Consider the following 18,041-nt stretch of genomic DNA (forward strand, 5'->3'; position numbering starts at 1 on the left):
GCTCAACAATATTAGCCCGAAGCCCCTGGTCATTAAAACTTCAGATAAGGTTTAAAAACTCATTCCAATCGATATGGTAGGTATATAGGTCGGTGGCAATTAAAGGTTGGACAATCTGACGTTCTCTCTACACCTTTAGATTGTGCAGGACGCGCACTCCGAGTCATTTGTAAATGACCCCATAACAATTCAATCCACTTATGTCCTCGATAGAAATCACGGACTTTCGTTTTCATTTCTTAGGTGAATGATAAATGGGGATTATGAGTAATTGTTGTAATCTCTTATTTCACCATGATTGTAAACCGTCTACTTACTCTGTCACTCATTTTCTGTTTAGATCCCCTGGCGATTGACATGATGAATACTGTTCTACTCCTAGGTTAACAAGACTGTGAGAAGGAATAACAATATGGATTGCTGTCTTTACATATTGCTGTTCTTTACTTTTTTTGTGTCTGAGACATACGAAGTGAGTGTATCTACTCGTATTCAGAACTCGCAAGTGGACCCAGTCATTGGGGAAGATGTTACTCTTGTCTGCACCTACGAGCCTTCATACGAAACTCGATTACTAAATTGGAGAAACGGGAATGGTGATATTCTGGCAAGTGATACAAGATGTCAGGGGTATGGATGCCACAGTAGACACAAAGTTTCAGACAACAGCAAGTACAGTTTGATAGCGGATTCTTCCAGCGGGAATCTTACTATTATGACCTTAACACCGAATGACAGCGGTGTATATCAGTGTTTTGTAAGCACGGACTACCACACAGGGCTAAGTCGAATTCATTTGAATATACAATCAGCAACATATTTAATTCAATCTGAATTTAATGTTATCTGTAGGTTTCCCCCTGTCGAAAAGTTAGAATGACAATTAGACATTTGAAGAGTGTAGTTGCAAAGGGGGTTAGGTCCACTTTGGATCATTCCGAGAAAAAATATACTTTTTTATTTTCACTTTTTGCCATATTCTTGAGAAACTAAATTGCCATGATGTACTACCCAATCATGAGAACATGAAATTGGGTATAAAAGAAATCTACCTGTTATCAATTTTTTCTATGTTTTTTTTAACAAAATCATCATTGTGGACCTAACCCTTTTTGCAAGTAAACTGAAATGAATCCAATCTCTTTTGATTAAAAACAACGATTTTTCTATGCCACTCTCATTCACGTTTTCATTTGAATTTCAAATTGTCTTTGGTATCATCAGAGTGACTAAAAATTCAGAGACAGAAACAATCAAATTTATGGAAAATGGACCTGTCCCTCTTGACAAATGAGTTCTTCAGAGTATAGTTGCAAAGGGGGCTAGGTCCACTTGAAAATTATAATTTTTTTAATTCTCCCATATTGCAATATTCTAATGCGAAACTGATTTTTTTGATGCCCTACCATGAGAACATAAAATTGGGTATAAGAGAAATTTTTAAGATATTCTTTTCCAAAAAAAAATATGTGTGGACCTAACCCCTTTTCCAAGTGAGCTCTTCATTTGTGGAGTGTATGCAAGCAAGGATGTACTGTTCCTAGACTTAATATTTTTTTGTTTATCTGAAAGGCCTACCAGATGATATCATAATTACGATTCCAGATGATCTCCATGACAGTACAGAAAGCAACATAACTTGCAGAGCTCTTAATGCATACCCTACTCCACTCATCCATTGGTTCATCGGATCACAAAACCTGACAGATAAATCATCTCTGCGTTCTTCACTGAATTCTGCTTATCGCTATGATACTACAAGTACACTGTCACTTATACCATCGAGGTTTGATCATGGGAAACTTCTGATTTGCCAGGCAATTCAACCTATAATACCCGGAAGGCGGTCAGTGAATGATCGCATGGTTCTAAACGTATTATGTGAGTATGCTATATCAAACTACCAAAACTTGGGAAATACAGTTCAGCATGTGACGCGAGGTTATCCAAATATTCGTAAAACTTCAAAGTGTACATGTCTAGTTTTGCATTCAGCGACAATATAGAGGTCTGTAATATCTTGATATTCTTTATTTTACATCGAACTCTACAACCGCTAGACCTGTTCTCGGTTTGTACCTAGTTTATATTCTTAAAGGTACTAAAAACGCCCTCAACCATTTGTCATAAATGTGTCAGCGGTTTTATTTTTTTCTGTATTACCTGAATCATGCATGAATCCATGAGCGTCGAGATTTTTCCTTTGCTGGTAATGCCGTAGATGACATATACAAGAAACTACAGTTAGATACCTATATTTTAAGTTTCATATACCACTGAGGATGACTTCAAACACACGGTTGAACTCGGGATTCCGGTGACGAAGTACCAACCTCTGAATGCATGGAGTCCTTTAAAATATTTTTTGAAGATGAATTGCTAAAATTAAACCACAAACTCTTTTTGGAAAATGTCTCTTACCAACTCTCTACCTTTAAAACATAGCTATTCCAGATCCAACTTCTCGGCTCATCGTCGACCAGAACAAGACGACATCTTAAACCATCTTTATTGACGAAGAGTAAGGACAAGTTAAAGCTCAACAAACAGGTGAATCGGTAACCTTTTGGACTTAAACACTGCCCATTTTTCAATGGATCGTAATTATGTCACTACCAATTTCCTTCAATCGCATTTTATGTGGCCATGTTTCTAAAAAGGAAAATGTCTTTAATTTGCTTGTGTTTCATCTTTTGCAGTTGACTAATATATTTCATACTCCCTGTTTACAGGACATCTTTTTCCAATAAGATTTTTTTTCACTCTAGTTTTGTTTTGGAGTGGCTGGAAAAAAAATATATTATCTACAACATCAAATTATATTTATTTCTGTGTAATAAACTGTGCGTTCAAATACTTTTTGAATTCTATATACGTATACCTTCTCATGCGTACTTTTCTTATATTTTCTGCCTCTGTTTTTTTTTTTTTTGGGGGGGGGTCCGTGATCTGATCCCTTGAGTGATTCATTATTTTACGAATCGCACGTTGGGGCGTTACACTTTGAATAAGAGAATAAGTTGATGAAGGTGATTTCTAATCAAACGTGTTCCTAATTAATAAACTTTAGACTTTCAAAAACACGCATCTCCCATTTCTTTACACATTCTGTGTTACTCTCTTGAAAAGAGTGTAATACGATCTACGGTAGATGTGAAATAAGCAAATTGGTATTCTTGATTTATATTCTTCTATTTTCTATTTTCCTTTTGAAGAGTTCAATTCTAGCTGTAAAATTAGGGTATGTAAAAATATCATGCACTACCCATCAATAGCAATGCGCATAACCGAGTAAGTTGCTTTAAACGCGGTGCACGCGAGGTTTCTAGATAAAAATTGCCGCAATGCGCACGATTCTTTAAACAGGCGAGTGCAAAATACGCATAATCAAATATGCCTTGCTTGCTTTGTGTTTTTGTAATAAAAGAATATTGGTTCCTTCATTAGTATGAGCACAATGCTTCGAATACCTCCAAAAGTCACTTTTTTCTTTTACCAAAAGTAATTTGCCATGTTTACTGGAAGTAAGAGCGCCAGCTCTTGTTCAACAAATTTAGCATAGTACCTAGCTATATTGTTTTCGTGGTTATGAAACTGATTTGATACTACATAGCAGAAGGACCTATGATGTCATAAATCCCTATCCGATACTCCAACGAATATGTTTGTCATGTTAGTAGGTTTACATATTTTTCCCCGTTCTTATTCTCGTTGCACTCATAATCAGAAGTCGGATACTGAAAATACTTGCCATTGCTTGTGCCGATAACTGAACAATGCCAATTATTCGTGAAGAATTTATTTCCGTGTTTATTTGTCTTTCCATTTCAACCATTGGTAAATATATACAGTATATATCTTCTTTAAGTTTGAAAATATAATGTCATGTTATTAAGTTTCATTGTGTGGTTTTGAAGGAATTATATTCGAACTTGAAGTTGGATTATCCATTTGTAGGTTTAATAATTTCAACGTAAAAGAAAACCAGTGTGAAACTGCCTCAGCATGGAGGATACAAATGATCTCAGTATATGATCGCTTCAATTTCAGAAATCTAGACAATGTATTGATTAACATTAATGTGCATTGAATAGCATTATTTTTTCTAGGAAAGACGAAGGTTTGTTAAATGACTCAGACATTTGTGTCGATCTTTTATAATTTCAATGACGTTTAAACATATCTTGCCTTAAGACCTTGTTCCCTAAAATCCCTTTGTTTTTATTAAACCATGTAGGACACCATGCATTTGAGGTGTCTATCCAGACAGACTCTATTCCAATCATCGGCGAAGATTTTACCCTGGTCTGTTCTTTCACACCTGAAACAATATATAAGCATTTGGTGTGGAAAAAGGGTGAAAACAGCCAAGTGGCATCGCATTCTTGTTGGAGGTCCCTTTACTACTGTCCAGTGAATTCTATTCCATTCCCATTAAAATTCAGCCTTAAAACCGACAATTCCAGCGGAAATTTAACTATAAGAAACCTGAACGAGGACGATATCAGCGATTATCGCTGTTCATTAAGCAGTGGAGAGATTTCAGGATCCGCTATCAAGCAAGTAAAGCCTCTTACACCAGGTATGTATTTGATTGCCTGAATGGCATGTAGAAGTATATAATATTAGTTAATATGGATTAAAGTTCTGTGTATTAATTTACGTGTACTACATCACTGGAGTAATTCGTTAAAAAAATGTCACAATGTACCTTGATGAAAGAAGATTAAGGAACTATCAATGAATGATTGAATATGTTGATTGTTATGTCTTTTAACTCATCTAAATGTTTACAAGTCGGATCTTCGTCAAAAACCCAAGTATCTAAATGATCTTGGAAAAGCTTTAATATAAATGACTCAATATCGCAGATGAAGTCGACAGAAAGTCTCAAAAGAGAGTCAAATCAAAGAAAACATCCCCTTTTCCTTCACCAGATCCACCGAATAGAATATTGATCACCGCTGGAAGAAAGACTCTTTATTGCTTTAACAACGTATCTGTAACGGCCGGAAAACAACATAACATCACATGCGAATCAATGTGGTCTAGGCCTCCAGCAATATTGAAATGGCGTATACCAGAATGTGTGCCTGCCGTCGTCCAAGATCAGTCTGATGTCATTCATGGCAACTTTTACATCTCCAGGAAAACGGTAACAATCACACCCTCAAAAGACAATGACGGAAAGATTCTCAGCTGCACAGCATCACATCCAGAACTAGAAAAGGAGCTCAATTGCTCAATGGACCTAAAAGTTCAAGGTATGTAATACCTTTAATGTCATGAGCCGAGTCAAGGTCTTTGGTTAGTTTTGGATGTGAAAGTGTTGATACTATTACTGTCTCCACATGAATCAACGCCATATAGGTATATTTTATGTTACCTTGGCTTTTGGGCCTCGTTGAAATGAGAGATCAGCACTTCGACTCTTGACTTTGAGTTTTGGTACCATCATAATCATGTCTACTCGATATGTCTATGCTATACTTGCACCCCTGCCATTTCTCTTTTCCGCCATCCTTTCATTTCCGCCATCCTTTCATTTATCTTTACGACTTTTTCGTTCCTTCGGTTTTGTAGTTTGGCCAATGAATATGTTGCTCTTTACAACTGGAGGTAACCAGTCTCAGTTAACAGACATATACGTCCAAGAAGATTCACCGACATCAATCACGTGTAAAGCTATCGGATCCTTCCCAGCAGTTGATCTACCAGTGTCTTTTCCTTATGGCTCTGACATTATTCCCATTACGAATTCTTCAAAGACTTCCAGTCTTTTCGATGAGAAGTTGTTCGACACTGACACTACCATCAAAATATACCCGAAGAAAACGGACCACGGAAAGTATATTCGATGTTATGCATTCATGGACAGTGAAGTTGTTGGCCTAGAATCTGCAAAATTAATGGTTTACGGTGAGTATCACTACCAATTAAATACAATCTGTATGTCAAAATTCCTATTATTTATATCATCTTAAATTACAATCATACGTTGACACTCCTCCCCAATGTTATCAACTCAGCACGCAGAGTGTGACCCTCTGAAACGTATTAACTACAAAATTTAATATACATACAGGGTTACAATCAATTAAATGCCTTTACTTCAGTATTACATCGGAAGCATGATCAACCTATACCAATCTTCTCGGTCGCTTCGGTCATCACACATGAACATTTTGGTCGTACCTAAGGCAACCTCCCACACCCATGGCGACAGAGACTTTTCAGTTGTGGTTCTTACACTATCGAAATCACTTCCCTTTAACTTTAAGATCTAATTTCTCCAATAAAAATAGCAATAAAGATATATTGCGCAAATAGTAATCAATCTGATTTTCAGAGTTACTTTGTCCGTAGTTAAGTTGGTATTTAAGCTATTTGAGTAAGATAAGTAGTTCAGGCTTAGTTAATTAAGTTAAGTATTTAGGCTTTGTAATGCATAGCGCTTAGACAAATTATAATACGCGCTATATAAATATTGAATTGCTTACTTCATCTGAAATAGAAGAAGAAATTTATTATTTCTTAATGATTCTCCTTTGGTTGGTTTTTGTTTTCTTTTCTACAGCCCTACCAGATGAAGCTAATATTACCATTCCAGAGGATCTGCACGATGGTATGGACACTAATGTAACATGCAGAACATCTAATGGATACCCAGCTCCTCTCATTCATTGGTACATTGGATCAAGAAACCTGACAGGTAATTCATCGCTGAAGTCTTCACTGAATTCTGCTAATCGATATGAAACTTTAAGCACTCTGATCTTCGTACTAAGGAATTTTGACCATGGGAAACTTCTTCTCTGCCAGGCAGTTCAACCTGAAACAACCTTGGGTCGCCCAGTGAATGATAGCATGGTTCTAAACATATCGTGTGAGTATTTGTATCCGGAAAATGGGAACTTTTGATTAACCTGGATTGCTTATATTCATGTTTTAATATCAGTTGCATTTGATAATATCGTGGGGGTTTCACTTTTAAAAGAGGGTGGGTGTATGATGATTAGTTAGGGAGTCTTTAATGTTATTCAGCTTTAAAAATTGTACATTGGTAGATACTTTATCATCCACAGGAATGCTCGAAATTCATTATAAAGTCACTCATTATTCTTTTTCAAAATTGATTTCTGTTTTCTAGACAGCCCGATTGTATCCATTACTTCTCGACGACTTACCGTGAGAGGAGTACACACTGGTTTTGTATTGAAATGTACTTCAGATGGCAACCCTCCTGCTTTCACCTTCAAGTGGCTCTGTAACGGAAAAGACCTTTCTAGTCGCCGAAATATGACGCTCTACAAAACTGTAGCACAAGATGAAACAGTGACTTCAAGCGAACTTGCAATAGAATACCCCTTTTCTGAAGATTCGTGTGACTTCAAATGCATCGCTAATTCAACATATGGCTCGGGAACTACGGTCTTAAACTCAATATTTTACGGTAGGGAGAACATTTATCTTTGTTCGATTTATGTGCATGTGGCTCGTTGGTTAAGTTTTTCTATTATATCTATTTTGGTATTATCGTCATATTGAAAGTAATTGACAGCTCCCAAATAATATTTAGCTTACTCTATATTTGTGGCATGAAATTTGCAAACATATTTGATTACTAAATAAATGATATAAATTAGTATGAATAAATAATAAATTCATCGTGCATGTCTCGTCATCCGTACTGCTAAAATCCAGCCATCCCTGATTCAGCATCTCGGCTCATAGTCGACCAGAACCAGGCGACATCTTCAACTCTCTTCGTTGCACAGAAAAAAAATTAGGAATAATTTGTCAGACAAGACTTTAGGTCGGCACTGTCGTAAAACTGAGTCCTTATTTAAATTCAACCCGCATTGCCTCTACAAAGTAATTCTTTCAATATCAAAACATAACCAGAGCCAAACCTTTCTACAAATTGAAGGAACATACAATACGTTTTCGTCAGTATTTGTTTTTTTTAATAAAATATACTTGATATGTATTGATCATCACTGTAAAGAATAATTTCACTTCAGATCGAATTTTCATTCTTATCAAATGTTTACACATCGTCCTTTGTCCAAACTCCAAATACAATTTGGCATCCCCCCCCCCACCAAAAAAAATAAAAAATGCTTGACGTTTCACATTGTCTCGAAAAAAAATGATTGAGGGGATTCTTTAATAATTTCTATGCCGGGGGAGAGTGTCATCCAAGAGGGAAACGTCTCCCGATTCCCCTGGCTCAACAATATTAGCCCGAAGCCCCTGGTCATTAAAACTTCAGATAAGGTTTAAAAACTCATTCCAATCGATATGGTAGGTATATAGGTCGGTGGCAATTAAAGGTTGGACAATCTGACGTTCTCTCTACACCTTTAGATTGTGCAGGACGCGCACTCCGAGTCATTTGTAAATGACCCCATAACAATTCAATCCACTTATGTCCTCGATAGAAATCACGGACTTTCGTTTTCATTTCTTAGGTGAATGATAAATGGGGATTATGAGTAATTGTTGTAATCTCTTATTTCACCATGATTGTAAACCGTCTACTTACTCTGTCACTCATTTTCTGTTTAGATCCCCTGGCGATTGACATGATGAATACTGTTCTACTCCTAGGTTAACAAGACTGTGAGAAGGAATAACAATATGGATTGCTGTCTTTACATATTGCTGTTCTTTACTTTTTTTGTGTCTGAGACATACGAAGTGAGTGTATCTACTCGTATTCAGAACTCGCAAGTGGACCCAGTCATTGGGGAAGATGTTACTCTTGTCTGCACCTACGAGCCTTCATACGAAACTCGATTACTAAATTGGAGAAACGGGAATGGTGATATTCTGGCAAGTGATACAAGATGTCAGGGGTATGGATGCCACAGTAGATACAAAGTTTCAGACAACAGCAAGTACAGTTTCATAGCGGATTCTTCCAGCGGGAATCTTACTATTACGACCTTAACACCGAATGACAGCGGTGTATATCAGTGTTTTGTAAGCACGGACTACCACACAGGGCTAAGTCGAATTCATTTGAATATACAATCAGCAGGTAATGCAAGCCATTAGTATTATATTATTTTATTCCTTAAAATATTATCAAACACTTTCAAGAACGGATGTTCATACAAATGAAATTAATACAAGTGATAAAATTGAAATGATAGAGACTATACAAATACATTTTATAGCATAAAATGAGCGCATCGGTTGGCTGCCAGAGACGAGAAAGTTAACTTTATTCCTGGAGCTACAAAAGCCCGCTTGCGCTACCAACGATGAGCTGATGAAATACAGCATATAGGGACAAATAGCTAATGAAGATAGAACGAATCAAATGACAACAACAGATAGTGATAAAGAAAAAAAAGCAACAAAAAATATCAGGCCATTGTACTTTGTAAAAAAAAATTAATGCTGCACGTTCTACCTTAAAGCCATAACAGGATTGCTATCAATCACCGATCGGTCCAGTGAAGTATACATGAACGGAGCATCAGTAGCCATCACCTACGGGAGGGCCCAGTACCTGACATGCTCAATCCAAAGCGCTAGAAGTCATGTAGACCTCGAATGGCAAGTTCCTGATGAAGTAAATGCTCGACAGCAAGATCAGTACAACTTCATTCACGGTGACGTCTACACGTCTTATAAAGAAGTTGTGTTAAATCCAGCCAAAGACGATGATGGAAAGATGTTACGTTGTGTGGCTTTGCATCAGGAGCTGGACCATGAAATACAATTGTCTATCGTCCTAGAAGTTCAAGGTAAGTAGGCATACTGATGTCATAGATATCCCTATATGTTGTAAAGATACATCCTTTTATCGCTATGTTATGTGATTTGGGCTATATATGTGTACTGTTAATAAAACTTATGAAGATGTTTATTTGAATATGCGATATATGCCTTCATTTTTTTTAATTTCAAATAAAAGCGGTAAATCACGTGTTATCTTCTCTTGGTTTATCAAACAAAACACTTTTCAATACATCCTTTCCATTTCTTCTCTTTTTTCAGTAATTCTTTAAAGTCAGAGATTATTTTCTTAATGTTACATATAGTATCGCCGACTGATTTAATTCTTACTGCAATTAATGGAATAACTACCAGCAAAGAAGGATCAAGAAGTGCAGTTGTCTTTGAAGATTCGCCAACATCATTCACTTGCAAAAGTGTAGGATCACGCCCTCAAGCTCATGTATACTGGTTCATTGGTTCAAACAATCACACTAGAAATTCAACATCAATGTTTAGCAAGAACGAGGTATACCACGGCTTGCATGACACTAAGTCTATTCTGGAGTTGATCCCGAAGAGGAGGCATCACAGACAAGATCTTCGATGCGTTGCCATCGCTGGCATTAGCCAACGTCAAGTAGCAGTGAAGATAAGTGTTTATGGTGAATATATCCGCTATTCAATACCAATCATTAACTCATTTCAAATTTAAAATCAGATCGACAAAACAAATCAATCTTCCCACCATTCTTTTATTACAAAAGTGAAATTAATTTCAGGGATACGCCCTCATAATGTTCATCGGTATAGATCTTTCCACCTGTCTATGGGCACGATTGGTCGGGCAGATATCGTGTGTTACAAACTACATTGGTATTTTGTTTAAAATTCCTGCAACCAAGGCTGTACGCTTTACTTCGAATGACTACATGTATATATACATAACGCCGAGAAAGAATGGTATTATTTGAATAAAAATAAATGAGAAGGAAATCACTTTACGAACACTAGGCCCTAGTCGTGGTGACCATTATTTGCTTTGTCTGAGACATACACCTACCCACGAAATGGCGAAGGCACTGGTTGGCGCAGTTGATGTCCATGCTATTGGTAGGTTTATTTCCGTTAATTCGTAGGTTAATGTGAATGATTATATTCATCACTAAAACAAAGTAGAATATGTTAACTTGTAGGACCACCGGATCCTCCCTACTTAAATGGAACAGAAGAAATCCTCGATGGAGTACCATTAAACATAACTTGCACAGCAAACAATGGCTATCCTACACCAACGTTCCAGTGGTTTCTTGACACAAACAACATCACCAAGGATTCAGACAGCATATCTTCTTGGAACAAAGATCATTGGGTTGATGCTAGAAGTGTGCTAGCAATAACACCAACGAGACACGAACACGGAAAACGACTTGTCTGCGAAGTTCATCAAGGTGTCCACCGGGATGGACCATCTATGAAAGCTCGGATTGTTAGTAGTATTCTTCGTGTTCTTTGTAAGCCCTTTTTTATCTATTCATTTTTATCGAACTGTCAATAACAATAATTTCTTGATGTCTTTTAACGTAACTGCATTGCAAAATTGTAATCTCTAACCCAATTTTCCTGAGTTTCCTGTATTTAACAAGTCTTTGATAATTTCCTCAAAGATTGATGATGTATACTCTGAGCATGCTCCAAACGGAAGAAGGGTAATGTTTCTTGTAACGATTTGAGAGTATTGACCATCTTTGATTTCGCAGAAATTAGCGCTTTAAGCGTATACAACAGATCAATATTTCTCCAATTATTTCATTGAATCCCAGACCTTGTCTTGTATTATTACTTCATATCATATCTATAACCAGATGGCATTCATTATTCTTTCATTGACATTCATTATTTTAAAAGATACTGGTTCGTTTAGTCTGACGCTTACTTGAAATAACAAACATGTATTTTTAATGTCTCAATTATTCTTATGTAGATTTGTCCACTCTTATTATATTCATGTAGATTCCCCAGTCATTGTGGACCATTCTGTTCGTCGGGTACCTGTTGACGGAGATAGCGTGGATGCCTTGCTCACATGTACATCAGATAGTAGACCTGTGGCCTCAATAACCTGGTTCTGTATAATTGGAAAGGAACTCAACAATAGCACCCGTCATCAGATTCATCAGGGTCTTACAGAAGAAGATACCCTGATTTCGAGTGTTTTGATCATTTCAAACATTTCTGCACAAGACGATGGCTACTATACATGTTTTGCTGAGACGATGCTTGGGGTAGATTCCGCCACTCTATTTTTGTCATATTCTAGAAAAATCTTTCATTTACATTCTACTTCGTTTGCCTGTCGTTGTCTATCAAATCTAGTTTCATCTAAACGAGTCATTTAAACATGATAGATAATCATATATGTTCCTATAGAACTCCATAGTCTGCCCCAATTATGCAGAATGAAGTCATGCCTTGTGAAATGAATCAATCAATGAAAGTATGAATCTCAAAGACGTTAACATTTCATTAGTAGTACGAGACCGCGGGAAACCATCACGTTATCTGTATTATAATTCTTATTCTTCTGTTCCCGCTCCAAATATCGATATGAAAATGGCAAGGTAAATTGGTTGACCAAATAGATGAATTAATTTGACAGTTCGCAAACTACTGGAAGTTATCTGAAATTAATTCTGTCTTAAACACATTTTCAAAGAAGACCAACTCGTGAGCTACATGTGATTCCTTTACTCGTAAAAACATAATATTAGGCCTAATTAAAAAAAAATCAAGTAGAACCGATGATTTTTTCTCTTATCGAGCGCAATTGGCAATGTCAGTATTCATGTCTCCGACTTTATTGCTCGTTTGAAATTTTAGACCTTTATCATAGTTTACCATGTGCTAATGTTTTGAACTAATATAAAAAAATATTACTTGAACATATTGCAACGATGTTCAGTTAAAGTTGCTGTTGGTCTACAAATTCCAAAGCATTCCAGAGATCTGTATTAAAGACAACTCCTGGAAAAAAAAAATCCATTCTTGTCACTGATCTTCAATGGCGATTGAATTACAAGTTTGAAAATGAAAAGTGAAAGAAATGGATAAACATATTGGATGGATGGTGACAAGAGCGGGGGGGGCCTCACCAGGAATTTCGAGCACTTCTTATATTTTAGGGCTTATGCAGAGCAATTAAAAGAGATATTAAAACCTAAATTGTACAAATAGGTTTCAATATACGTCGAAGAATGGGTTGACAAACTCAAATTATTTGTTTCTCATCCACTGTAGTTGTAACCCTGCTACAGATCTGTCTTACTTGCTCTACAAAGCGGCTGCAATGTCCAACGTAACAGATGGACCTAAGAACATCTCTGACTTCAGATTGCCTGCACGTTAAATTTTATAGCACTGCATTAACATCGTAATACGTATGGAAGATGAATTCCATCGATCAAATGGGATCATGAAATCTGATTTAGACTTCTGCCTTTCTCACAAAAATTTTCATCCACTGGAAAAAAAAATGGCCTTAAATTTTCCTTTTGAATTGGAGACAGACGTGCTACCGTATTCTAACACCTTGGCGACAATAGACCAGTTCGTAGTTACTTCATGGACAATTTTGGTCAAATGACCTTTCATTTCTTTCATCATGATAGGCAGATTTCAAAGCAAGATATTACGTAAGCTTGCCTTACATAGCAGGATGAAGAAATTGAATAGACCAGGTGACTAGAATAGCACACAAATGAACACTTAATAAAGGCATTTGTTGCATTCCTACTTTAAATGCATATCTTAGCATGTTGCACAATGTACTTTGCAAACTGTGAAATACCAGTCGTTCGTGGAAGCATTGTTGTTTTTTGTTGATGTAAATGAAAACGACAATTCAAAAGAATATATGAATAATCAAGACATCAAAGTTGGTGCTTATCTCATTAGATTTTAAAGCACCATGTCACTTTAGTACAAATGACCTTCTTCTGATCATGCGTAGAATCTTTTGATCATGCGCAGAAAGGAACTACGAACTGGCTTATAGTTAAATATGACAAATCGCCACTCAAACCAATATAAGAAGAAGTTAAGCACTTTCTCTCAAACGCAAATTATTATATAGTCCCAGTACTTAAGATCCCAACCGCGCGCACCCGTTAATAAAGAAGTCATCAAAAGCAGACCTGACAAGAGGTTTCATTCTCGCAACAGAACAAGATGAATTCATGTTTAAAATTGAAGTAGAATATCTGCTCTCTGGATCCCTCCCTACTTTCGGTTTGGATTTATATTTTGCAATTCAATTTACTTTTGGAATCTCGTTATTTGACATGCCCTTCATTGCTTTGTGAATTAATCGTTCATTCCTTCTTGAACTGGAATAAAAAGCACTAATTGCGAGATGATTGTAACCGTTTTCGTATAACATTTATCTTCTACAAATGGCAGCTGTAATTTTGATATGGTTTGCTCTTCTGTTAAGGAAGGAAGGTAAGCTGAAAGTAAATGACTTTTAAACATTTTAAAGAGTTGAACTTTCATCCTTCTTATTCATCGATTGTGGTGTCAGGCAACTAGATTTTAACTGATAAACATAAATAGGTGTATTGTCTATAATGTTACCTTTTGGAATATATAAAAAGATTTCTGGCAGGCTTTGTCTTTTCTATAAAGATATTCATTATGTCTAGTTCAGTTAACTGGTTTGAATTTAGCGCCAGCGCTCTGATTCTCCGTTGGCAATTGTAATTTTCCCTATCAGTTGCGTAGCGTTGTGTATTATATATTCGTTATGAAATTAAAGTATACTACTAGTAGAAAAACAGAATATCTCAATCATAACATGAACGAAATTATCCACTCCCAACGTACAGTGGTAGTCAAAAGTTAGTGAGCCCCACGGGAAAATAATAATATTTAAAAGGTTCTAAACTTCGTCATATTTTAGATATGTAGGTTTGAATTCAGGTGCAAAAATATTACAATTAATAAACTTTGTTTTTCTTGGTTTCTTGTAGTGTTGTCTACAATCAACACTCAGAAAGAAGGAGTGGGGTTTGTGGTGGATTTACTAACTATTGAGCCAAACTGTATCGATCAAAATATTCGGTACATTATTTCCCTAAAATTGTATCAACTTATTAAGTATAAGCAGATATAGTGCCTTGTTTTGCTTTTCGGTAACATTTTCGCAGGAAATATTGTGAAGATTACAATGTTACAAATCAATATATTTAGTCATAGTATTTTTTATGACTTGGATTGTTGAATATATTTAGTTAACGTAATATATTGCCTTTTTCAGTATGCTACGCAGTTACCAGTGTTAATCTATCGACTGACGTTTTAATTCCGCGTATTGGTGAAGACATTCATCTCCTCTGTAATTTTATGCCCTGGAATCAGCATGCTAATATATTTATCACAAAAGACAAAGCGACAAGTTTATCATTTAAAATATGCTTCAGCGATGGAGATTGCAATAGTTATAATTCAAATTCCGGAAAGATGACATGGCATACGGACGAATCATCCGCTGAATTGACAATCAACAAATGGAGTATGAGTGACCAAGGAGACTATCAATGCATTGTGGACAACATAAGATCAAATACCGTGAATCTGAGAAAAATAATGCCTGGTAAGTACTAGACTGTAACTAGTCAACTCATACTGATATTAAATATAAATAGTCGAAGATATCTATCTAGAAGACGCCTTGTCCCCACTGAGGCTCCGGAACAACTTGTCAGTTGCCGGATCTGGGTTTCATCATGGAGAGTTGTTCGGAAGTGGTTCTGCTGTCAAGTAATAGCAATTGATATGCTTTGCGAATTCTGTCATAAGGGTGACCCCAAAAGTATAGTCATGTTGACAATTTGGCCTTTGTTGACTAGACACTGTTTCTCTTGAAAGATTGATCATTACACGATTCCTCACATATAAATAATTTATGTTTAAGCCTCCATAATACTTGGCAAATGTATGTTTTTTGTTTTATTGCTTTGTTTTGTTTTACAAACGCATGAAGAACAACCCGACGCTCCAGAACTTATGCTCAACGATCTGAAAGCTGGTGAAGAAAGCAAAATAAACTGTACTTCAAGCAATGGATACCCATCACCTGTCATCTATTGGTATATGGAATCAAGAAACCTCACGATGAACTCATCTTTTCAGACGGAAAGGAGTGAGAATGGACGATGGAAGGCGACCAGTACTCTTACTTTTACACCATTAAGACATGATCACGGAAAAGGTCTTATCTGCCAGGTAGTCCAACCGACAGCGCCTCTTATGTCTTCGCAGAACGAGACCGTGGTCCTCAACATTCTCTGTAAGTTACACGTGGGAAACAGCCTGTTCACTATCCTGAAAATTGATACTATTGTTTCTTTTTCACAGCATAGGGTCATCTTCTGCAATATACGAGTATGCATTCCTTTAGTTAGGCTTTAAAACCCCCTTAGATTAAAAGACCTGAATGCAACAGTTTGGCAATCAAAACTTTTACAAATTGTTCATAAAGTCTAAACACATTAATCTAGAAGTATCACACTCCCTCCTTCGCTAACTCGATTTGACTGACATACTTTGATGTTTATGTTTAGCTCATGCGTTTTACGTACCATTAATTTCTCTTTTGTATTTACAACACAGACCCACCCATCATTTCTCTTCGACTTCTTGATAACGTAGAGGCGGTTTCCAGCATGACCAGTGTCGAATTCGAATGTACAGCAGATGCAAACCCCAAAGTCCTTAACTTTGCTTGGTACCTCAATCGGTTGACCTTAAACAACAGCACAAGACATCGTATTATCCTTGACAGGCTTCACAGTAAAACCGTTTCAACTAGTCGCCTTATCATCAATGATGTTCTACGGATGCATTCTGGGAAATATGAATGTCACGTGATTACCGTTCTTGGTAATGCCTCTGCGACTCTGAACTTTTCTTGTGAGTATCCACTCATTATTTTATCACCTTATTACTCTATGTCGTTGCCTTATAATCTTCAATGTTCCCTCAGTTGATTTTTTAATATATTTACTTTAAAAAAAGAAAAGGCAATTGTGAAATCTAATTATAGTTATCGATCCACCCCCTCCCCTTGTTCATTATAGATATCTCAGATCGACTTCCCCTGCTCTTCATCGACCAAAACCAGACTACATCTTCAACTCTATTCGTTGCCTGGCAATCAGGGTTCGATGGCGGGTTTCAACAGACATTCAATCTGGAATACTGTCCAAACAATACACTAGAAAAGAATGGAGAATGTGGTGTTACCAACTTTACAGGGACATCCTCTGAACTAGACAAAAAAGGTCCATGAAATTTGCTCTAGGCACAATTATTCTGCTGTTAATTCCACACACTAATTAAATGATCAACATCAAGCCTGGATTGTACAAATACCCTATCCTAAACCGAACCCGAAGCCTAACAAACAACCCTATTGCAACCCAACAAACAGGGGCGGATCCAGGGTTTTCCAAAAGGGGGTGGCACATTTTCCGGCTCAGAGGAAAATTGGACAAGCCCAAAAAGAAGGTTTTCATCCGAATTTTAAGCTTATTTCGTCCACGAAACAATTTGACAGGCAAAAAATGTCCACACTTTCAATAGGGGGACCACGGTAGTGTTAGTGCGGCATATTTATATTAAAAATTTGATTATGATGCTAAAAGGGGCACGGGCCGGCTGTGCCCCCCCCCCTCCCCCCGAACCTGCCAGTGCCTACCAATAACCAAGATAATGCCCGGATCAAATGTTGCTCGATGAAATTAAATACGATCACCGGGTATCGGCTAACCAGAAACAAAGCATGGTTGATTGGTGCAAGTTGGTTTCGCTTGATACGGGCATAGTTGATACATTAAATTCTTACACATTGATCACACAGTGAATTTAAAAATACTTCTACCTACCTATTCATGTTGGAGGAAAACTTACGGCGTGATTAGAATTGCCTGTAATGATATCCAAATCCGTCCGCCCTCTAGGGGCGTTACGATGATGGTAACATTGTCATCGTCTTGAAATTAAAATTGGAGGCGCGATAGCTCAGTCGGTAGAGAGGGGGATTCGTATTCCGGTTCAATTCCCATTTGGTGCGCTAGTGCCCTTTGGTAAGGCATTATTCCTCATTACCAGGTCCTTCGGAGAGGACCTTAAGCCGTCGGTCCTCTGGTTGCTTGCTTACAAGCATTCATGCTTTCTTAGCCATCAGGTAAAAAAATCACCACCAACCAACATTCATTTCAACACTGGGAGTTACCATTACATTGCAAAGA

At 36.9% G+C, this 18,041-nt stretch overlaps 2 protein-coding genes across 2 annotated transcripts; both read left to right on the plus strand.

Moving 5' to 3' along the window:
* The first annotated feature begins 7,214 nt into the window (after window positions 1–7,214).
* LOC121420261 (V-set and immunoglobulin domain-containing protein 10-like) lies at window positions 7,215–12,743 on the plus strand. Its single transcript, XM_041614836.1, has 6 exons — window positions 7,215–7,453; window positions 8,572–9,046; window positions 9,432–9,761; window positions 10,059–10,397; window positions 10,929–11,246; window positions 11,746–12,743. Exons 2-6 carry the CDS (start codon window positions 8,644–8,646, stop codon window positions 12,129–12,131), a joined length of 1,776 nt encoding a protein of 591 aa, XP_041470770.1. The 5' UTR covers window positions 7,215–7,453; window positions 8,572–8,643; the 3' UTR covers window positions 12,132–12,743.
* Window positions 12,744–15,674: 2,931 nt separating this feature from the next.
* On the plus strand, window positions 15,675–17,080 carry LOC121419598 (transmembrane and immunoglobulin domain-containing protein 1-like). The gene is made up of 3 exons (XM_041614056.1): window positions 15,675–16,078; window positions 16,402–16,701; window positions 16,869–17,080. The coding sequence occupies exons 1-3, from the start codon at window positions 15,727–15,729 to the stop codon at window positions 17,078–17,080; spliced, it is 864 nt and encodes a 287-aa protein (XP_041469990.1). The 5' UTR covers window positions 15,675–15,726.
* The last annotated feature ends 961 nt before the right edge of the window (window positions 17,081–18,041 follow it).

This window comes from Lytechinus variegatus, chromosome 8 (genome assembly GCF_018143015.1).
Source record: "Lytechinus variegatus isolate NC3 chromosome 8, Lvar_3.0, whole genome shotgun sequence".
In the NCBI taxonomy this organism is placed as follows: Eukaryota; Metazoa; Echinodermata; class Echinoidea; order Temnopleuroida; family Toxopneustidae; genus Lytechinus; species Lytechinus variegatus.

Coding starts and splice junctions, on each gene's coding strand:
- LOC121419598 (XM_041614056.1), top strand. CDS start 15,727: ATGTTTTTTGTTTTATTGCTTTGTTTTGTTTTACAAACGCATGAAGAA. Junction 16,079..16,401: donor CGTGGTCCTCAACATTCTCT/GTAAGTTACACG, acceptor TTTACAACACAG/ACCCACCCATCATTTCTCTT. Junction 16,702..16,868: donor TGCGACTCTGAACTTTTCTT/GTGAGTATCCAC, acceptor TGTTCATTATAG/ATATCTCAGATCGACTTCCC.
- LOC121420261 (XM_041614836.1), top strand. CDS start 8,644: ATGGATTGCTGTCTTTACATATTGCTGTTCTTTACTTTTTTTGTGTCT. Junction 9,762..10,058: donor TATCGTCCTAGAAGTTCAAG/GTAAGTAGGCAT, acceptor TGTTACATATAG/TATCGCCGACTGATTTAATT. Junction 10,398..10,928: donor AGTGAAGATAAGTGTTTATG/GTGAATATATCC, acceptor GTTAACTTGTAG/GACCACCGGATCCTCCCTAC.